Source organism: Pseudochaenichthys georgianus, chromosome 9, assembly GCF_902827115.2.
Source record: "Pseudochaenichthys georgianus chromosome 9, fPseGeo1.2, whole genome shotgun sequence".
Classification (NCBI taxonomy): domain Eukaryota; kingdom Metazoa; phylum Chordata; class Actinopteri; order Perciformes; family Channichthyidae; genus Pseudochaenichthys; species Pseudochaenichthys georgianus.
The window spans coordinates 32,646,513-32,669,179 of record NC_047511.1 but is presented as its reverse complement, the minus strand read 5'-3'; the positions used below and the strand labels follow the sequence as shown (position 1 = coordinate 32,669,179).

Below are 22,667 nucleotides of genomic sequence, written 5' to 3'. Positions count from 1 at the left end.
GGAAGAAATTGAAAATACTGGAACAGTTGCAGAAAGGGTACATTAGCTGATCCACTGAGTTTGTGGAGAAATTTAGATTTTTGCATTTTGCATGTATTATTTTGGCGTAGGGAATGAAATAGAGGGAATGAAAATACATTTTTAAATACCCAACCATTCAAAAACAAACAGTGGAGTTGTTTGCCTCTTTTATTAAGTAGACTGATAAGAAGAGAAGCCTTATTTATATATTTATTCCAAACATAAATAACAGTATATTAGCAATGTAGGTATATATATATTACAGGACAAACAACCATTTATTGTCTGGTTCTTTGGTTCAAAGTGCTCTGCAGCATAATTTCAATTCGGCAGTGCAGATAAAACAAGATTATTTTGTACAGCATCTTTGTAGCCTGATGTCCTGAAAGACGGTGAATAAAGACATCTGTGATCATTTTACCTACAGCATGTAAATGCAGAAGGGTAATGCCCAGCTCTTCCTGAGAAAGTTTACAGAGTGGGGTTGAGCGCTGTCACCTTGCGCTCAGAGCAGAGTGTCCACCAGCCGCCGGTAGGTTTCTCTCTCCTGATTCAGGCCGTGATGCTCTTCCACGTAAAGTTTTCCATTCCTTACCACTCTCACTCTCAGCTCGTGATCTGATAACAGCCTGTGAGATTGATGCACAAATTCCTGGCAGGGATAAAAGCAAAACGATTCTCATTTACTGCCAAATGCAACTTAAAGCTTGCCATTGAAGTTGCTTCAAGAATTTTCTTTTAAAGAACAAAAGATTATCCAAGGCATGAGAACAGAACTCAAATAAGAGCCTGTGCTGATTAGTAAATACTTCAAAAATATCTGTACATTGCCAAATAGGGGAGGAATTTGTGGCTCCAAGTCAAAAACAGTCTATCCAAATACTGTAATGCTACAGTTTAACAATAAAAACCAACCAGCTGTCACATTGACATGGTGAGGGAAAGATGAGGATATAAATGAGACAATTAAGAAATGTTTAATATTGTCATCTCTGAACATTGACTGAGATGTGTATTCACACATTATCCTGAATCCTAGCAGTTCATCTTTTGGCCCAGCAGACTAAAAGAAGCCTCCAACAAAACGAATGAAAGTTCCTCAAACGTTGGCTTCCATGGCAACATGGCACTCAACATTTTTCGAAGCAGAAGGAGCCAATGAGCACACAACGTTTTAGCCACTGCCAGTCAGCAAGCCAATTCACTTTACTTCATTCAAGTGACGTGATTATGTCTGGAGAGGCTCTTGGTATGGAACGTCTTCTATGTATGGCCATGAGAGCTATACATCCTTAGCAACAGGATTAAAGCTCAACCTATGAGCAGCATGCCTAGTGTAAATTATAGAGCCAGACAGGAAGTGCCATTTTCCTCTTAAAAAGCTTTTAAGGGCTAGTGCGTTTGTTCCTTTTGACACATTTCTTGATACGTACATTCATCATGTCATTACTTTTAGTCAATAATACATAGAAGGGGATTTTTAAGCAGGCAGAAAAAGTCTAGAGTGCGGTCGACTGCAAACATATTATTTTGTTGACAGAATAGCACTCGCTGCCCATCGGCCCTGGCTGGGGTCGTGGTTTATTCAGCCCAGGTCGCAACAACCATCTGTGAGAGCTTGCTCCTGGCAGCTGAGCTGAGCACACGTGACCCACCGGGGAGGACTTATCCCTGCCACTACAACATCACGCAAGAGCATGGCGTCTTGAAAGCACCATGCTCAACTGCCTTAACCTATTCTCCTTTTATTTCAAATCTCATTAAATATTAGACTGATAAGCTCTCATTGGAGGGCCCCACTTTGCACTTTCCTGCTATGTGTTGCATCCCCACAATGTGGTGTCTTTGCTCTGTCCCTGAATGTTAGACTTCTTGATCCTAATCCAAGCACCTAGGTAAACATCAGCTCCTTTTGCTATATTGTATCTGCTTAGTTTGGATTAATGATAATAATTTAAAGTAAGAAGTTTGACAAATTGATGTAAAGGTTTCCTTTTTAAAATTGAGAGTTTAAGTTAAAGTAAGGTAAGTTATTAACAGTCAACACATTTTGGTCAATTGAAGTGATAGAAGCGGACATTGGCTGCAGTGCTAATACATAATATCCTCTCAGACTGTGGTGCATCAACACAGACAGTGTTAAAGCCAAATGGGGATTAATGCATGTACAGTATGTGGTGGTGACGTAGTGACGTAGTGTATGGCTTTAAATACCTGAGGAGACGAGTACAGCAGGCCAGTGAACTCATGCTGGACTACGGCTGCATTTCCTGGAATGTCCCTGGCCAACACAGGTACCCCGAGATCCATGGCCTGTTGGAGCAAACCGATTACATTCGCAAAAGTGGCTAAAATTCACAATGTCACAGAGTAAAGTCACTTATTCACAGACTCATTTATTTTATCACTATCAAGACAAAAAGCACCTTAAGCACCTTGGAAGTTGTACAGCTCAGCCATTCTGCTCTTTAGTGCCCGAGTTCACTTACACAATTAACAGTGTGTATCAGCCATTACCTTCAGCAGGTTGTTGAGTGAAACATACTACGGTAATCGGACGTTAAGCCAGCTGTGAATTGTCTCAATCGACTGTGTTTTAAAAGAGATTAAGTGGATTTGCAAGTTTTGGTCACTCAAGATTGGAGTAAAGCAATCAATTTGGGTAATCGTCCCTGAAGTGGTCAGATAACATTGTAGAAACAGCAGGATAAGGACTCCTGTTAATATTTACACCGTTTCATTTTGACAAGGGCTTTGGATTGCACATTTTCAGTTTTTGAAAAAATCCAATTCACTTTACCAAAATGGTATTCTACACCATACATAATGCATGAGCTATAAAAAGATACAATTGTGTGTACAGCATTGAAGTCAGAACATGATTTTGTGCTACGTATCAGCCCTTCAGATATTTACCTCCAAAATGGCTGCTGACATGCCCTCTGAGACGGAGCTGTTAACCACGGCGAAGCACCGTTTCATGGCAGCGTGAAGCTCCTGTTGGCTCCTCTCCTGGGCCAAGAAGACCCCTGCTGCTCTACAGAAGCAGCGACAAAGCTCAGTTCTGCGTGACTCAGGGCTAACAGAGGTGTGAATGATGCTAAAGGGCAGTGACAAGCTCAGGGCAGGAAACACAGCTGCACTATATGGGACATGCACGGAGAGTCCAGGTGAACTCCTAACCAGAGAAGGCAGCTTCCTGCCACAGAGCTTTGTTGTGCTGAAGGCCCTTGGCGAAAAACTGAAAGATCAGCAAGGACTTGAGAGTGGGAGGACAGATACAAAAAAAAAGAGGGGATCTTGGCGCTCCCCTCAGATGTTCATTCTGTTCACATAATGTCAAGATAAATCTAATGGGGCATATAGAAGGATAAGTAGTCTTCAAACAGGAGTAAATTCTTGGCAAGACTGTCGGATATCAAATGTTCTTTTATGAGCTGGGTGACTGGTAAAGAAAAGAAAAGATGGCTTACCTTTTAACAACAGCTTCCACTTCAACAGTAAATAAAGGATCAATCTAAGTGAGACAGAAACACCACAGAGACAAGTGAAACCTGCTGGTTTTCATCAAGGAAGGCAGAAATGACTTAATCTGAAAGATGAAATAAACAATAACACAAACAATCATTTCTATCATGAGCAAATCATTCTCTGAAAATCCTGTATTTGCAGAGATTGGGGTCAGTTGGGTTGGGTGGCCAATCTGATTAATTGCAATGTGGGATTTGTGTGCATTAGCAAGCCCGCAGAAAAGTCAAAGCATTGCAATTTAGGTCAAAGATGTTGCCAAGCAAGCTGCTACTTTTTTTTCTTTTCCATGTTATAGCTCATGGAATTTCTAAATACAATCTGCTTTAAAGCACTTGTGCATTACAAATCAAAGAATCACAATTGTTTTTGAATCCCGGTTAAATCTGGGATTAGGCAGTCATTGTTAATCCAGCAGGGGATAAATCACGATAACTGCTGTAGTAACGAACACAAATGATTTAGGCACAGTACTGATTCTGTGCTCTTCCATGGTAAATCAAAAAGAAATCAGAAGTGAAGGAAGTGGCCAGTCAGAAGGGGAAGGCTAAGTACCTCCATGGTGAATGTACCATACCTTCCTTTAGCCTTTGTGCCATTTTGCCCAGTTTCTTGTTTGTGAGCAAGTATAATAAACTAAAAATAACATTATTGAAAACATTTTGAGATGTATTTTATTCAATAATAGTATAGAATATAGTGCACATTGTGGGGGAAGATAAGTCCCAGCCACAGAGGAGCATGATGTGTCATCGCTGACAAACTGACCTGAATTTTCCTCTTAAAGAGCCTGTGACACCATCCCAACAACTGTTGTGCAATGAAATATTGGGCTACTAGTAATCTCGAACCGTCAGTTTAAAAAAGAAAAAGCGATACCGTTCCGTTAAATATCAATAATTTCGAACATCGCGGGGAAATTCCTTGACTCATTTTGAAGTTTTGGGGGAAGCCGGAAGTGACGTCAATGCGGGAACGCTTCGAGAGCCAAACACGGACAAAGTGTGTGTTATCATGCGTAGAAATGGTGAATTACTGAGATTAGGCACGTTAATAACGTTTTAATGAAGTTGACTACAGTATATTCATATTTGTCAGTGCTTTCATGTCAATTCGGCGGACATAAACATAGATGATCGTGGTGAAGATGATGATTACATTAGGATTAAAATCGGGAGTGAGAGCTGCTGAATTTCCTCCCGTCGGATGTGATATAAAAACAAATCGATTCGTTTTGTAGTTGTAAACTCAAGTGGATGAAACTACATTTATTAGTGCTTTCATGTCAATTCGGCGAACATATGATACATTAAATGATGAGTGAGGATGATGATTACAAATCGTTTGTTTGTGCTGGTCTGCATTTCCTGATGAGAAAACAAACCGGTGCTTTTTGTAGTTGTAGTACACCAACAACATGGATTAAACGTGTGTTTTTTTTACCACAATGTTGGGGAAATTAATGGATAAAATGCACGGATTATTATTATTATTATTCCCACTCCGATCGGGACACTAGGTCCACCGTTTCCCCGCAGCGAGGCTTCCCCCGTTGACAATTTACGTGGGCTGGGTGCAGTGTCGGACTGGCCATCGGGACGAATCCCGATGGGCCGGTACCGAAGTGGGCCGGTCGGATAAGTAACTAGCACATCCTCCATAGGCGGCGCGTGAGGCTCAGGTTTGAGAAGGCTAAATAACTTCTTTTACCTGACGCTGCCCGCCTCCGGCGTCTATAGAACAGAGATCAACTCAGTGTGCGGAGTTTAAATCTCTCAAGTCATATTACAGGATAAAGAAAATACAGTTTAAACTGCCGTATGCAGAGAAGACGCCGACGTGTCGCACTTATCATTCATATTACATCATCAATCAGATCATCGATCATATAATATCATAATATATCATATTTCCTTATCTGAGTCAGCTTCTCCAGCCTCATCTGGCCGTGCAACACTCACAGTGTCACAGACTGGATGCAGAAGTATTATTTAACACATTATGTTGACGAAACACTCGAGACAAATGTAATTAAAGTCAGATCCACTCGTGTCTTAGACTTGAACGCGCTCTCAGCTGGAGAGAGAAACCCTGGCTTGATTTACCGAGTTCATAACCAGCGTCGTAGGACTGCTTAGCGAGATCTCGTTTGTTAGTTTGTTGTTGTTAGTTTGTTTGTTACTCAAACATATCCAGGTTCTGTTGAACTGGCTTCGTAGTACAGGGCACAGGTGGCGAGCAGCGCTAATGTCAAAGACACAGACATTATACATTATATTTGTATTTTACCAGGATGCAGTGACACAAATATTTACATATTTACATTTACTATCTACAGCACCCTGACATCCCCCACTCCCCCCGTTGACAATTTACTAGCGGTACCGAAGTGGGCCGGTCGAGAGTCCCGGGATGATTTGTAGTGCCATTCCACCACTGGCTACATGACCATATGATCGCCCATATTGACGCACCTCATTCCTAAACTTCTAACAGATACAACATAAACCGATCCTTCAGCCTCATATGAGCTCTCAGACACGTTCAACATTAACCAACAGAGTACCAAACGCTGTCTCCACATTGAACTAGAAAGGAGGAACCTATTGCGGTGAGCACGTTGCACGTTGTAACTTCCGGTTGTTGTTGTTTTCATCTCCGGGTATCCCGTGTGCCTGTTCTGTTGCTGATAGCTTATTAACTTAAACTTAATCGATCGTTTTAAAACTCTTGATACACGTTACTACAGCTTAAGCACTCACAACTCTCCTTCTCTTAGCGACTGTAACTCCACAGTTGCCTACACTCTTTTCGGGTTTGCTAACGGTAGCTACTTTAGCTTGATAGCTAGCCATGGCTCTTTCCCCACCTTCTGGTGCTATTTCCTGCTCTTCCTGTCTCATGTTTGGTTACTTCCCGGCCTCCCTTACTGGTAAGGATACATGTGTTAAATGTAGTATAGTTGTTAGGTTGGAGGCGGGAATCATAGCCATAGAAGCCCGGCTCCGCATCTTAGAAAGTAACTCAGTTAAAGTAAAGCCCATGTTAGCATGTGCGGACCGGCAAAATGTAGCTCCTCTTAGCTGTCCCCCGGCAACTCCCGAGCAGCAGGGAGGCTGGGTGACTGTTCAGAAGGGGCATAACGCGAAACCCGCAGGTCCCCACCAACCCGTTCACGTATCTAACAGATATTCCCCACTCAGCGAGACACCCGCTGAGAAGCCAACTCTGGTTATTGGTAGCTCTATTATGAGACACGTGAATTTAGAGACCGAAGCCTCCACAGTCACATGCATTCCGGGGGCCAGAGCGGGCGACGTTGAGGCGCATCTTAAACTGCTGGCTAAAGATAAACGTAAATACAGTAGGATTGTTATTCACGTCGGTGGTAATGATGTTCGTTTACGCCAATCAGAATGCACAAAACTTAATGTGGAGTCGGTGTGTAGTTATGCTAAAACAATGTCGGACACCGTAATCTTCTCTGGTCCCCTCCCCAATCTGATCAATGATGACATGTATAGCCGCATGTCATCATTTCAGCGCTGGTTGTCTTGGTGGTGCCCAGCAAACAATGTGGGCTTCGTAAATAATTGGACAGCCTTCTGGGGAAAACCTGGTCTGATTAAGAGAGACGGCATTCACCCTACTTTGAAAGGTGCAGATCTCATTTCGGCAAACATTTCAGGGCTTTGTGGACGTAATCCATGACAAACTGGAGTTGAGACCAGGAGGCAGAGTCGCAGTCTTACACGCTTCTCTGCGCTCTCTCCTAGGCAGTCACCCATAGGAATCCCGAACCCAATAAAATACCCAATATTAGCGGTGTGTGTGTCTGCCCAAGGACAATTTAAGGTAAAACCTAATAGAGGTGTATACATAATAACCTAATAAAAGTAAATGTAACAACTACTACAGTGCAACAAAACAGGAAGATTAAATGTGGTCTCTTAAACATAAGATCTCTAGCATCTAAAGCAATATTGGTAAATGATTTAATATCAGATTATAATATTGATATATGCTGTCTCACTGAAACTTGGTTGAGACATGAAGAATATGTCAGCATAAATGAGGCCACTCCACCCAGCCATGTCAACACTCATATTGCTCGAGGCACAGGCCGAGGAGGTGGAGTTGCAGCAATCTTTGACTCAAGTTTACTTATCAATATTAAACCAAAATGTAATTATACCTCTTTTGAAAGCCTCGTTTTTAGTCTTACGCATCCGACCTGGAAAACTTTGCAGCCAATCTTATTTGTTACAGTGTATCGTGCACCAGGTCCTTATTCAGAATTCTTATCAGAATTCTCTGAGTTTTTATCAACTTTGGTTCTTAAAACAGACAAAGTAATTATCGTAGGTGACTTTAATATTCATGTTGACGATGATAAAAATAGCCTTACTGTTGCATTTAACTCTATATTAGATTCTGTTGGTTTCTGTCAGAGTGTAAATAAACCAACCCACTGTTATAATCACACTCTCGACCTTGTTCTGACTTATGGTATTGAAATTGAGCAACTATTAGTCGAACCGCATAATCCTGCTTTATCCGACCATTTCTTAGTAACTTTTGAAGTACTGTTACTAGACTACAAAGCATTAGTCAAAAGCTCTTGCAGCAGAAACCTATCTGTTAGTGCTATAGCCACATTTAAGGAAGAGATTCAACCAATACTTAACTCGATAGCATGTCTGCATGTAGGGGAGGAAACTTATACAAAATGTACACCACCCCAAATTGATCATGTTGTTGATAGTGCTATAGATGCGCTGCGAATAAAATTAGATTCTGTTGCTCCTTTGAAAAAGAAGAAAATAAAACAACATAGATTAGCTCCATGGCATAATGCCGAAACCCGCAAAATAAAGCAAAAGTCTAGACAACTTGAAAGGATATGGCGTTCCACTAAACTTGAAGAATCTCGTTTAATTTGGCATATTACTCTCAATGAATATAAGAAAGCACTGCGTAAAGCGAGAGCAGCCTACTACTCTTCATTAATAGATGAGAATAAGAATAATGCAAGATTTCTTTTCAGCACTGTAGCCAGGCTGACAGAGAGCCACAGCTCGATTGAGCCTTCTATTCCCTTAGCACTCAGTAGTAATGATTTTATGTGCTTTTTTAACGATAAAATTGTTACTCTTAGAAACAAAATTAATGACCTCTTGCCTTCGACCAGTATAGTGTTATCAACAGCTCCCGGAATCGTAAGTTCTAATATTACACTAGATAGTAAACTAGAATGCTTTTCAGCCATTAACCTTGAACAATTACATTCAATGATTCTCTCTTCTAAACCATCAACGTGTATGTTAGACCCAATTCCAACTAAGCTGTTGAAGGAAGTTTTTCCATTAATTAGCACTTCTTTATTAAATATTATGAATATGTCTTTATTATCAGGCTATGTTCCACAATCATTCAAAGTAGCAGTGATAAAACCGCTTCTTAAAAAGCACAACCTCGATCCAGAGGTTTTAGCCAACTATAGACCTATTTCTAATCTTCCGTTCCTCTCAAAAATTCTTGAGAAAGCGGTCGCAAAACAGTTGTGTGATTACTTAAAAAACAATGATTTATTTGAAGATTTTCAGTCTGGCTTTAGAACACATCATAGCACAGAGACAGCTCTGGTTAAAGTCACAAATGATATTCTAATAGCCTCAGACAAGGGACTTGTCTCTATTCTTGTTTTGCTCGATCTTAGTGCTGCATTTGATACTATCGACCATGATATCCTATTGCAAAGACTAGAGCACTTAGTTGGCATACAGGGAACGGCTTTAGGCTGGTTTAGGTCCTATCTATCTGAACGCTCTCAGTTTGTACGTGTTAACGATGAATCTTCCACGCAAACCAAAGTTAGCCATGGAGTGCCACAGGGCTCAGTGCTCGGACCTATTTTGTTCACATTATATATGCTTCCGTTAGGCAATATTATAAGGAATCATTCTGTAAACTTTCATTGTTATGCGGATGATACTCAACTATATTTATCAATCAAGCCTGATGAAATTAATCATCTAAATAAAATTCAAGACTGCCTTAAGGACTTAAAAACGTGGATGACCTTAAACTTTTTGATGTTAAACACGACCAAAACTGAAGTTATTGTACTTGGCCCGAAGAATCTACGAAACAAATTATCTAAAGACATACTAACTATGGATGGCATTAATTTGGCCTCCAGTGAGACTGTAAGGAATCTTGGTGTTATATTTGATCAGGATTTATCCTTTAACGCCCACATAAATCAATTTCAAGGACCGCCTACTTCCATCTACGTAACATTGCAAAAATCAGGCATATCTTGCCTCAAAACGATGCAGAGAAACTAGTCCATGCATTTGTTACTTCTAGGCTGGATTATTGTAACTCTTTATTATCAGGGAGTACCAAGAAGTCAATCAAGTCGCTTCAGCTGATTCAAAATGCTGCGGCTCGTGTACTAACCAGAGTTAGGAAAAGGGACCACATTACTCCTGTTCTGGCTGCCTTACACTGGCTCCCTATAGAACACAGGATAGAATTTAAAATTCTTCTTCTCGCCTACAAAGCCCTTAATGGGCAGGCGCCATCTTACCTTAAAGAACTCATTATACCCTACTGTCCTACTAGGGCATTGCGTTCCAAGAATGCAGGGTTGTTGGTTGTTCCTAGAATCTTTAAAAGTACAATGGGAGCCAGAGCCTTTTCTTATCAAGCTCCACATTTGTGGAATCAGCTTCCAGTTTGTGTTCGGGCGGCAGACACCCTATCCGTTTTTAAGAGTGCGCTTAAGACCTTCCTTTTTGATAAAGCTTATAGTTAGGGCTGATTAGATTCAGCCCCTAGTTTTGCTGATATAGGCTTAGTTTGTCGGGGGACATCTTACTTCTTCCTTCTCTCTGTCTATACCCGTGTACACTCATGTTCCGATTAACCCAGCTTCCCCAAATGTCTTTCTTTTTGGTGTCTATATACGCTGGGATCCGGAGTCATGGATGATCCTGCGGTCCTGTGTCCTGGATCGCGAGCGCTGGATCTTGAGTCGTGGCTGTGGTCCTGGATCATAGGTCCTGGATGGATATCCTCGTGGATTCATCTTCCTATTATACACACATGCATTTCCAAACATTTGGACTACCTATGTTGCAAATGTATTATCTTTTCAATTTACACACGGCATCTATTGCACGTCTGTCCGTCCTGGGAGAGGGATCCCTCCTCTGTTGCTCTCCCTGAGGTTTCTCCCATTTTTCCCTTTAAAACTGGGTTTTCTTTGGAAGTTTTTCCTTGTACGATGTGAGGGTCTAAGGACAGAGGGTGTCGTATTGTCATACTGATATTCTGTACACACTGTGAAGACCACTGAGACAAATGTAACATTTGTGATATTGGGCTATATAAATAAACATTGATTGATTGATTGATTGAACCTGTCATCGCTGTCTGAGCTTGCTGCTGTGTGCGCCGTCGTGCGTTTACATCTGACTGTATATATATATAAAGGTTTACATGCAGAAGCTGGGATCCTGGACGGTGCAGCTGGAGCGCTGTGCCCGCAATGACGTCACCCATCATTTGGCGGGACTTGAAGAATCCGCGAGAATATCCAAAATCAGTTCAGTAACGGTTTTCAAGGGGACAATATGTACTCAAATTGATGGGTTTGGATGATGGGGGAAAACCGTGTCACAGGCTCTTTAATGACAGATGCTGTGCAGCCAGAGCACTTATCACTTGAATGAAGTAGCAGCGGATGTATTGTACCTCATGACAGCCGGAGCAGAGCATAGTCTCTCTCTAATATCCATATTTTTAGAATTTACGGTAAATTCATTAGTAAAATTATGGTGGAAATGTTAAATGATTGAGGGAAATTCTGGCCATCCTACAAATGCATGTTTATAATAATAATAATAATAATAATGATTATAATAATACAAATAATAATACACTATGTCTTTGGATTTCTCTAAAAAACAAACAAACGCTTTCAATGTGATTCAGGGGTCTCAAGATGAATCACACTTCCCCTGAACCATTTCATCAAACAACAAAGCAAAGCGCAGCAAGAAGCGGCAGTCAGACAGAGAATAAGCCCCTGGCCATGTCTAATTGAGTTGTTTTCGAACAAATCTTAAGAAGAACATACCTTTTGCCTCACAACACTGTTTGAAAGAAAGAACAGACACAAACATACTGTACACTGGTGTCATATCAAAGCAAGTCAGGGGGATAGAAGATAAAGACAAACACAGAGAGAAATCAATGAGTGCGAAATTGGAAATGAAATGAGTGAAAAAAAGAACAGTTGTAAGAGCACTCGGGCTGCTGCAGATATAACCTGACTAACATAAAGGTGCAATCAGTAAAAAAAAGAAAAGAGTAATGTTTAAAAACTCCCTCTTTTTGGCTGACTGGTTGATTTATGAATATCATAAAGGCAGGCTTCCAAAGTTAAATAGTTATTTTGTTTCAAAATATTTGCTGCTTGACAAAAAATATGTCAATGTCTTCAGGAATGATAAACAGGGTGATGGTGTGTGACAGGACTGCAAACTGCTTTGGCTGTTATTTATACTAACACCAGATATATGCACACCCTTGTTTATTAAAATGAGGTAGGTCTTTACAAGTCCCTAGTAAAAGGTAAGAGCTAATCTGGAGTAGGCCATGCACGACTACCAAGCAGAGAGACAGTTTGACAGAAACATGACCAAGACCACTGATGCCGCTGACCCTCGCCCTGTTTGCATAAGATTGCCTTTTTCCTCCTAGGGCTGCCAGTTAATTCCAGCTAAACAGCTAAAGCCAGTATCTCCGCTACATCCAATTAGAGGCTGCTAGAATTCCCAGGCACGGTTTCTATGTAGATACAACTGAGCAGAGAGTCACGCTACAAAGGGAGACACGCAGCGAGTGTTAATGATTGTGTTCTTACCTTTGGCCCAATAATGATCAGAACATTCAGTGGATTCTCATAATGCCACTCTGAAAGAAACAAAATGAAAGTAGTCATGGAAACAAAAACACAACACAAAAATGTATCAGCAGCAGATCATCTGTAAATTACTTACAGCTATTCTTGCTTGGGGCAAGGTATAGTATGTTCACATTTTTAGGCATGTGGGTAGCACAATTTAGTGTGAATGTGAAAATACATACATTTTGTTCTATTATTTCAAAGAATCCCTGTAGTGCTTTACCATAACTGTGTGCAACATAATGAAAGTCATATACATTACAAGGAGGACCCAGATGTTGCTAAGAAACAGTATAAAGGCAAGACCCAACAAGATAACAAGGGAACATTACTTTGCAGGGCCAACATGATCTAAGGAGAATCTCATTGCAAGTTCGCATACATGTTTTAATTGGCTGAAACTAAACTGCCGAGATCTAACTTCATTTCTTATTGATGAGGACATAGCTATTGCATCTACCACAGGTTACAACAGACAGTCAGAAAGGCTTTGCATCTGGGTTTACAGGACATTAAAGAGAAGTGCGGCACCTTTAGATGTACAATAAAAGCGTTTATGGTAAATGTAGTCAGTTTGTCATTATAGCAAGAACTGAGGAATGTATTCCTTAACTCACCTACTGTACATTCACCATCAAAACTGATTGAAAGTACACAGAAAAGTTTTTTCCCTTTAAGGTTGAGCAAGCTTGAAACAAGCTCAGTCTTTAGCTGGGCTAATTGCCAAGTTACTCAACTATGATGTTGATAACATTGTTTTATGTTTTCAATACCAGTTTATTGTATAATAGATGGTAAACAGAATAAAATGTAAGGTGTACCTGAAAAAACCTCCACCAGATAAAGGGGGTCCTTGACTCGTCTGAGTCCACAGACCAAGATGAAGACACGTAGCTCATCCACGTGCTCTATGCTCGCATCTGGAGAGGAGCCAGACACACAGAGAGAGCACCAAAATATCAAAACACTGCATAATGAACATCCCGAGTACCTCGACAGATAATGAAAGCAATACATCACCCAAGGTCATGAGGAAAATAAGACAGCAGTGACTAATGTGCTTGCACAATTCTCTGATCAGAGTTGTAACACACGGCAGGGAAATAGGCTGCTGAAAGCATGGGAAGGTTGAAGCCTAATCAGTGTGTAATGCCGCATCATAACTACAGAGCACAGTGTTCGGGTGACAATTTGCTCACTGAACAACAATAGATTAAAATGAGCTAACCCAACATCACATAACAAGATTAAACGTTTTCAGAACCTTGCTTTTAAAGGGAGGCAGGGCCACTGAAACTGCTCTTTTCCCAGATCATCCAACTTTCAGGATTAATCCAGAGCTTAGTCAGAAGCTTCAACTGTGAGCCCTGCCAACAAGCACTTCCTGCACCTGACCTTCCAAAAGCAACAGACACAAGTCATGCCCCTAACAACACTAGATTACCATGATGGCAACACTTGAATTACCTTTACTACATTTTTTAAATCCCTGACCGCTAATGATCGACAACGACCAAATAAGTGAAATCCTTAGTGTTGAGATAGTGCTGCTAGCAGTGTCTGTTACAAACAAACCATGTGGAAATAAAACCGCAGACAGACACACGCAGGTGCTTGAAGCACAGTGAGAGTAGAGTGAAGTCCCCTGATGCCAGATAAGTCCAGATCAGGATGCTGAAGCAGCTCTTTAATGCTGTTAAAGAGGATCTTAAAATGACAGCGTGGTGTCTGAGCATTGACCCCAATTCAAAAACCAAAAAAGCTGTTTATCTGAGGGATGTATTGAACTTACAAAGATGTATTAGATGAGAAAGCATGTCAGCCGAGGGTAACAAACATGTCACTTTCTCAGAAAATAATTGAGGATAGCTGGAATTATACAAGAGCGCAGATGTGTCAAAGTGAGTAAAACATTCTAAGAAATATTATGATAAAACAAAATCCCCTTTGGATCTAAGGCACAATTCATCTTTCCTTGGGGGAGTAAAACTACATTGTACAAATCATCTGTTCTGCAAGCAGTTCTGTCTGTTCTATGCAAAACACATTTTTGTTCATTTGCCTTTGATTTCAGAAGGGCATTCTGAACAGTCCTTTAATCAGTATGTTTGTAAATGTGTGTGCATCGATATGGGAACATCTTTTGAACAGCTGCTTTTAATCTGTCGTATGGAACAAGGTAATTAAGGCAACATATATTGCAGCGGGGGACCACACACACACACACACACACACGAAAATTGGATATATTGTACCAACAAATCTACACTGGTAAGACATATTAACCTAATGCTGATGATCACATATTGTGCTGTATATGTGAAGTTTTAAAGACGCTCAACAGCTCTGACAGGAAGGTAACATGTGTCCGCGCTTTGGCTAGTTCCCTTCTCTTAGGAAATATGTCTTTAAAATATCTTTTGTCGGAAAACAAACTGTCATTTTTTCTAGCATGTGATAAAGCTGTGTTCGTGATGTATTTTTAATGTCTCCACATTCCACGAAAACTCATCATGTCAATATAATGAACAAGGAGCATGAAGCCATTTTCAAGCATGACGTGTCCCCTATGGCACAAACAGTGTTCGTTGATCATGGTCCCACACTATGACAGTAAGCATTAAACCTGATGTCTAACCTTACCTCATCTCTTGATTCTTCATTACATTATACCATTTCATGCACACACTTGAGGGAAAGCTTCTTATGTAACTCATGTGATATTCATGCTATCCCTTGAGGATCAGGTAGCTTGACAAGATGACAACAACAGAGCCTCTGCATGTCCCCTTCAGGGATTCAAAGCATTGCTGTTCCTCATGTATGCCCCTACCTCAAAAAGGCACGCAGCAGGGGCCGTACACAGAGTAGCTTTTATGGCCTGACACCTTTGGATGCCAGTGCTGAAGTATGTGTGCCTTTGGAACGTATTCAAAACCAAAAGGATAACACATACATACATACAGTATAGTCGCATATCTTCAGTTAGATGTTCTGTTCACAGACGGGACGGATGTATTTTGGAGTGTGCCTCCAGGCCACACAAAATATGTTTATTCCAAACATTCAAACCTCCACACACACTTTAATTAAACAAGCCTACTTCCAATATACTACACTTTGTCTTTAGTAATGATTGATTTATCAGAATACAAGTTGCCGCAAGAGTCAATTATTTCGGGCAACGCAGTTATGTTTGAGCAAAACTAAAACATGATGACACTAATTATTTGAGAGGACAGAGCAGGTAATGAAAGTTCAAAAGGAGAACATGGAATATCTCATCTAGACAGCAGAACAAAAACGTTTTAGTTTTATGATAAGGCACATTTAACAATAATTAAAGATAGATTGCATGATCAGTTAACATTGTATATAAATGCAGCTCTGTGAATTGGGGCCGTCATTTTGACATAAAAACACAATATGAAGTTTGCTTAATGCTGTGGTGATAACACCATGACAAGGAAAACGTTGTTTTTTACTGACAAATAACACAGATCATTTAACACAGTCAGACAGCACATATGCAGTCAATTCAACAATGTTTTCAGCTCCAAAAGGAACCCCGAGTTGGATAACAGTGCTTTAACACATCACTGAGGAAAAGCACAATAGTAGTGACTCCCATTTCAACTGGAACAAATGTAAAAGTGACTATTAGTATTAGTAATTAGTATTTCTCACAGCGTTTGTGAATTGTTGTGACAAATGGCCCCAGGCCAGAGAGCTATTAATCAAATGTTCCTCTCTGTACCCAACTGTGCTCTCTATGAGCACTAATGTACCTTGGATGGATATCATTTAGCAATGTCCAATTTAAAGTCTGGGCTGCTGGGAGAGGATGCTCGGAGTAACAGTGCATATTAACTGAGCTATTCAAAAGGGAGAGGAAGACTGAAGAAGAGAGTTGAAAGGGTAATTCAGCTACAAACTCTGGCCTCTCGGACAATCAGACACATTGAATATAGCTCAGAGTACATTTATGCTCTTTGATTGGTACTTTTAGGATGGGATGTATGATTGCTTTCCCCATTGTGCCCTCAGTGATGGCTGCCCAGCTCTGCCCTGCACTACACAGTCCAATTGTGCAGGTGAGAAGCATGCCGTCTAGAATATAGCAGAGGGCTATTATGTACAATACTGCAAATGGTTTAAAATATGTGACACACCTTGGTATACCTGGTCAAAACGACACCGATAAAACCTATTTTACAAGGGATCTTAACTTTTAGTGTGCATGTACCTTTTCATTTTATTGCATTGACGTTTTATCCAGCACCTGTCCTAGTAATGAAGCTCAGCGTAAGTTCAACCAGGAAGACCGTCTATTCACTATTCCTACGTAACTACTCTCTCTCCTCTCAATAAGTGATCGGGGGCGTCACTCTCCAGCTTAACCAATCACTTCGCTCTATTCCCAAGAGCCTATCATAGCGCTCTGCCAAACCTTTTAAATCTGCTCTCCCCCTGACAGCTGTCATTTCAGGTGACTCTACGCAACCCTCCTCCGACCCTTTTCACCTCCTGTCTCTCTGAATCCAGGGTCAAGCTAAGGCACACCTCTTCAGACCGAACCCAACCATCCATTCACCACCACCACGTGTCTAGACCCTCCCGAATGATACTTCCTGCACAACGGGGCCTCATCGCCAAAATCACCATTACATTCATTTGTGTATCTTGCAATAAATATGTATTCTTGCATCAAAACCGTCTCTCCTGATTGAAATAAGGTTGTGTAGATGTGCCAACAACTATTCCTGCTAAAGTTTCAGACATAGCCTTAATAATAAGACGAGAAACGACTTGCAGCTATCCAAAGCATGACACATACTTATCACAGTAATTTCCAGATGTATGAATCTGCCCTGCTTTGTAAGTGTTTTTTCATCCTTAAGTCCTGTACTCTTGATGACCCTTAGATTATTTCCTAAATTCCTACTAAAGGCAAGAACACTAAATAGTAAACAAACAAAACAAATGTCCTGAGTAAGGCCTGCTGATAATCAAGTCAAACATTAGGCAATAGGTGAAAAAACAACCAACATAAGTAGTAACATTACCTGAGCTCCTCAAGAATTCACTCCAGCAGAATTTCTCACTCACTTCAGTCTGGATACCTTTAAAAATAAAGATAAATGAAAGGCAGTTTTCTTGTCAGAACCTTTACCGAACAACAATGTAATAACCATTATGTAGAATCATATCAACAGGTTATTTGTTGTTGTATAGATAAATAACCCTAGCGACCCTAACCCTTAAATAAAGGGTTTGTATACACCCAAAAGTAGAAATATCAATCACATCCAATGTTCATGATAACCTTAGATAAATAAGTACCTTATTGATCCCAATTGGGACATTTTTGAATTGATATTGGACATACATAGTGTTTGTATGACTTATTTATACATCTTAAATTCTATGTAAAATAAACAAAATCGACATACTTAAAAACCTTTTTATGAGGTTTGTGTCAAAAGTGCTTCAGTGTGATCACTATCTGAGCTTCCACTGGTCAGAGCTCAGCCATGCAGCTGGCACAGGGCTCTGCTCTAATCTATGTAGGGACTATTTGCCAAAGGAGGCTGCTGGTGGGAAACAACATGGAAGAGTGATTTGGGCTGTCCTCCATGGTGAGGTGGCCAATGGCAAGAGCAAATACAACTCTGTACTGCAGACAGCATGATAATGGAGGGAAACATGTCAAAGCTGATAATGCAACACTTCAATGGCGATAAAGGGATTCACAGAATGAAGCGAGGATATTCATCCGGCAGAGCTTACCTTGGGGCTGCACATAGATTCTACTGCTCTGGGACAGCTTCAGAGAAAAATAACAGAGGAAAACAATTCTGATGAAAACAAATTCAAAACAAAAATACACAAGTGTTTTGAATCAATCAATTCTGAGTGTTTATATAAATTACATTTGATTATTGCTAACTGTGCTTCTTTCTCTTGTTGTCAGACAATAGAAGCCAATTAAAGCCGTTTGTGCTCCAAACACATTTCATCTAAATCCAAACTTTAAAAGAGTCAGGAAAGCAGTTGGTAAAGATAATGGGGGTGGTAGTAAATACATCACAGGGGATGAAGAGGATATTGACTGGATGTTATCACAGTAGATTCATCCCCTGTGTGTTTTCTGCCACAATAAAAGCATGGCGATGCCTCTCAGTGCCTGTCCTGTCTGCCTGCTGTCAACACTAAATGGCAGAGATAAAGCATGCCACTCGCCTCAATCCGCAGCCTACGGCTAGAATCTCATCTTAAAATAAAACATGATAATATTGTCTTAATGGCTAACTATTACGAGGCAGGGCAGGATATTGTGTTTGTATAGTAAAAGCCCTTCTGTTATATTTATTGGAGCTGTCAGGCTATTAATGTGTTTTGTAGCATCGTAAAAAGCAAACAAAAAACCTTTGCTCTAACTGATTTTTTATAGTAGCTTTGTAAAACAGGGGTCAATTGTTTGTAAATGTTATCACCTTGGAGGTATTAGTTGCTACGTTTATGTGGGTCATGTTACTGTAACAACCATGGCACATGAAACACAGGCAACACGTGCAAGCATCAGTGCTTATTCCAACCACTGCTCTATTCAAATGCAAAAGACATAATCATACCAAATATAATTCTGCTTCTTCTTTCAATTTGTCAGTGAATGCAACAGCAAACCTGTCAGACAAAAAAAACGTCAATATCACCCCTTTGAAATTAATATAAGTAAAACAAGAATGTAATTGGCGGCTGTATGTAACCCAGGTTCAATCCTAGCAGGCTTCCGTAGATTAACGTATTTTAGAAGTTTTCAAGCAGTGACAATTTTCACAATAAAAGAGGAAAAAGCAGTGGGAACAGAAGTTACACACACTTCTCTATGCTAAGGCTGAACACTTGAGAGCAGAACGAGTCCTTGTGGTTTGAAGACAAATGATTCAAGAATACAGAGGGAAACAAAGAAAAGAAATGTAGAGCAAAAAGTACAGTGGCGAATATGAATTAGCCCAGTGTGAGCAGCATGCACAAGTTAATTGGCCAAAAGGCTCAGATATCTTGATCAAGGCTGTGTGAGAAGGCACTAGCAGCGGGAGGTGCGTGGATTTAGATGTTTGAAGTCACAAGACCTGGATCTCCCCAGTTCTCCCAGAAGGCAATTATCCCTTTAGATTTACTCAATGCCAACTATTTTTATCATAATGGTAACCGAGCCACCAGGGTTCTGATGTTAAGGCACAGAACAGGATATGGATAAGCTTTTTTAATTGTTTAACTATGGGAGCAGTGATCACACTAACTGCACATATGTATTTGGCCTTTATATGTTCCTAATACTTTCATACCAGTTCTTTGTTTGATGTCCAGTATTTTTACCCAAACACATATTTGATACTCTTGTCCATATGATTTTTATAGCTTGAAAAATAAAATTGGTGATTATAATTGCTTCAGTTGTTGGAGCTGAGCACTGAATACTTAAAGCATTACTGGTCAATAACACTACATGTGTTTCACTTGTACATATATAATGATTAATGGCAATATATCATGTATGCCAATTGGTCACAACTGTGGCAACAACTTTACTTTGAGCTTGTGAAGCTGTAATTTTTTCCTAGACTTCAAAAGCACATGATTAATACAATTTGAGATTAGAGAGTTATCTTCAGAGATATCTTGATTGACACGAACAATTGCAGTTAAGCGTAAATTATAGAATTTACTTCCTGGTTGCACTTCAAGATGGTGACATCTGCATTAAAACCTCTGTAAAAGGAAGTAAGCGACATATTGTGTGAGACATTACTGGCAAATGTGGATATCAAAAATTTTAACATTTATAAATCACACTCTTAACGGATAACTTGTCATATAAAAAGTCCCATTGCATGTTATTAGTTGCACGTGTGCTTTTCCTGCAATAAAATGTTTGAAAGTCTGCCATATAGTATGGCAAGACGATTTAGCTTTTATTCATTTCTGGAGTATATCAAAAAATCTATTCTTACTAGTAAGAATGCGAATTCTTGATATCAAAAATGCATTCTTACTACTAATAATGTTTATTTCTGATATCAGAAATGCAATTGTAACTAGTTGTAATGTGTATTCTTGATATCAGAAATGCGATTTTAACTAGTGAGATTTGCATCGTTTTTCTCATTCATTTCAATGGGAGTTGGAATTTGAACATTCAAATGCAAATTTCTGATATCAGTAATTCAATCGTTACTAGTTACAATTACATTTGAACTAGTAAAAATACCAATTTCTGATTCAATTTCAACTAGTCGAAATGCCAATAGTTGATATCAGGAATTCAATTGTAACTAGTTATAAATACAAATGTAATTATAACTAGTTCAAATTGTATTTCTGATATCAACATTTGAATTACTGATATCAGACATTTGAATTTGTACTAGTTCAAATGTAATTGCAACTAGTAGGCTACCAATTGAATTACTGATTCAAATTGCAACTCCCATTGAAATGAATGAGAAAAACGATGTAAATCTCACTAGTTAAAATCGCATTTCTGATATCAAGAATACACATTACAACTAGTTCAAATTCAATTTTGGATATCAGAAATAAACATTATTACTAGTAGGAATTGAATTTTTGATATCAAGAATTTGCATTCTTACAAGTAAGAATTGATTTTTTGATATCCTCCAGAAATGAATAAAAGCAAAATCGGCTTGCCATAATATGGACCCTATATTACACATTTAAAATTCAGAAGCAAAACAAATTGTGACTGCTGTTCTCCACGGATATCAACAGACAAAGACCTTTTATGGGTTAAAATAGTTTGCATCAACATCACCTGGCTTTCTGTAGCACCTGCTCCATAACCACACGCTTCTGCTCAACTTTCACATCTTCATTTATATCTGTTCCGCCAAAGATAACGCCAAAGGGTACTTGGATGTCTGGTGTTAAGGTTAGACATAAAACAGAAAGGTCCTGACATTTATAGGACAGGTAACAGTGTACTTGTATATCTTATATTCTTTTTTTGACAAAAACACATGACTTAAAAGGTATATGGATAAGTGAATAGATCATGACAGCAAGGATGTTTACCTAAGAGAAGTCTGCCTGCTTTAAACAGATGGATGGCCAGTGCACCCTCAAATGTAGGATTACTAGATATCAGGTTTGCCACCTCAGCAGGAGACTGAAACTCTGCTGCATCTCTGAGCTCACAGGTGTGTCCAGCTGATTCAATGTGGGACCTAAAACAAAATAAACATGACCATGGATAAATAAAGTTTCAAACATCAAAGCTTCATTGGAAAAGCCTTGTTGTAATCCTCAAATGTTGTGTTGTGTCCTTGTTGTTGTTGTCTACAACTATCCTTCTAAAGCTGCATATTACTGGATCAGGTTATAGCTGATATACTAAAGCCAAAGTGCACTAAGGTAGGTAGTTAAATAATTATGTTACAGATGATTTTTTAAATAAAATTGTACAGTCAAGTAGACCATTTCATTATGACATAGCCTTGGCTTACAGTGAACTACATTGCTATTGCCTAATGCAGCTTCAACAGGTAAGTACTAATTAGCTGTTGTAGCTAGCTTAGCAACAACGTAAATTACCTTATTCTCTCAGCTGTAGTGTGGTTTCCAGTTTTAGGACTGAGGCAAGCAAGAAAGAGTAATTTCATATCTTCACTAATGGCCGGTATGACGAGCTAACTAGTTAACATGTAAACATTAGTGAAAAACAGGTTGAAAAATGCAGCAAGCAGAGCCTCTAGGTGCTGGTTCAGTAGGCTCGCTAGCTGAACTCGTATCACATTTCCTGAACCCATGCCTGCAAGTTATACGTAGAGCAAAGCTAGCACTTTAAGGCTAGCCCAATTGACAGAGTACACCCCACACGCCCACACGCACGCCCCACACGCACGCTCCACACTTGAAATGTCTACAAGTCCGTCTCCTATATGTTCCCCTGGAAACACATGACGGTAGCACAGGCCCTGTTGCCCCATATCAGTATTTAGTTTCGAGACGAATATTTAGGACGGAGTAAAAATAAAACGACAGGCAGCTTCCTGTTTGCTGACAGGTTTGTCATATCAGCGATAATAAAACATGAAGAAAAAATAAAACA

The 22,667-nt window shown here is 39.8% G+C and overlaps 1 protein-coding gene across 2 annotated transcripts; it reads right to left on the bottom strand.

Annotated features, from left to right (window-relative positions):
* Positions 1-217: 217 nt before the first annotated feature.
* On the bottom strand, positions 218-22,633 carry glt1d1 (glycosyltransferase 1 domain containing 1). 2 transcript variants are annotated; one of them, XM_034091289.2, is made up of 13 exons: positions 22,151-22,633; positions 21,632-21,783; positions 21,372-21,477; positions 19,165-19,216; positions 18,320-18,356; positions 17,596-17,652; positions 13,351-13,449; positions 12,488-12,537; positions 11,699-11,752; positions 3,495-3,538; positions 2,938-3,058; positions 2,236-2,334; positions 218-673 (listed from the first exon to the last, which is right to left on the bottom strand). In XM_034091289.2, the coding sequence occupies exons 1-13, from the start codon at positions 22,216-22,218 to the stop codon at positions 527-529; spliced, it is 1,086 nt and encodes a 361-aa protein (XP_033947180.1). In that variant the 5' UTR covers positions 22,219-22,633; the 3' UTR covers positions 218-526. The 2 variants fall into 2 exon arrangements, with proteins under 2 accessions (XP_033947180.1, XP_033947181.1); XM_034091290.2 differs by lacking the exon at positions 11,699-11,752 and having other exon boundaries at positions 22,151-22,632.
* Positions 22,634-22,667: the final 34 nt, after the last annotated feature.

Excerpts from the sequence above, each read along its gene's own strand:
- glt1d1 (XM_034091289.2), bottom strand. The coding sequence starts at position 22,218 with ATGAAATTACTCTTTCTTGCTTGCCTCAGTCCTAAAACTGGAAACCAC. Across the intron at positions 11,753-12,487 it reads TGATCATTATTGGGCCAAAG|TGTACAGTATGTTTGTGTCT; the intron begins GTAAGAACACAA and ends ATATGACACCAG. Across the intron at positions 3,539-11,698 it reads ACAGTGTTGTGAGGCAAAAG|ATTGATCCTTTATTTACTGT; the intron begins GTATGTTCTTCT and ends TGTCTCACTTAG.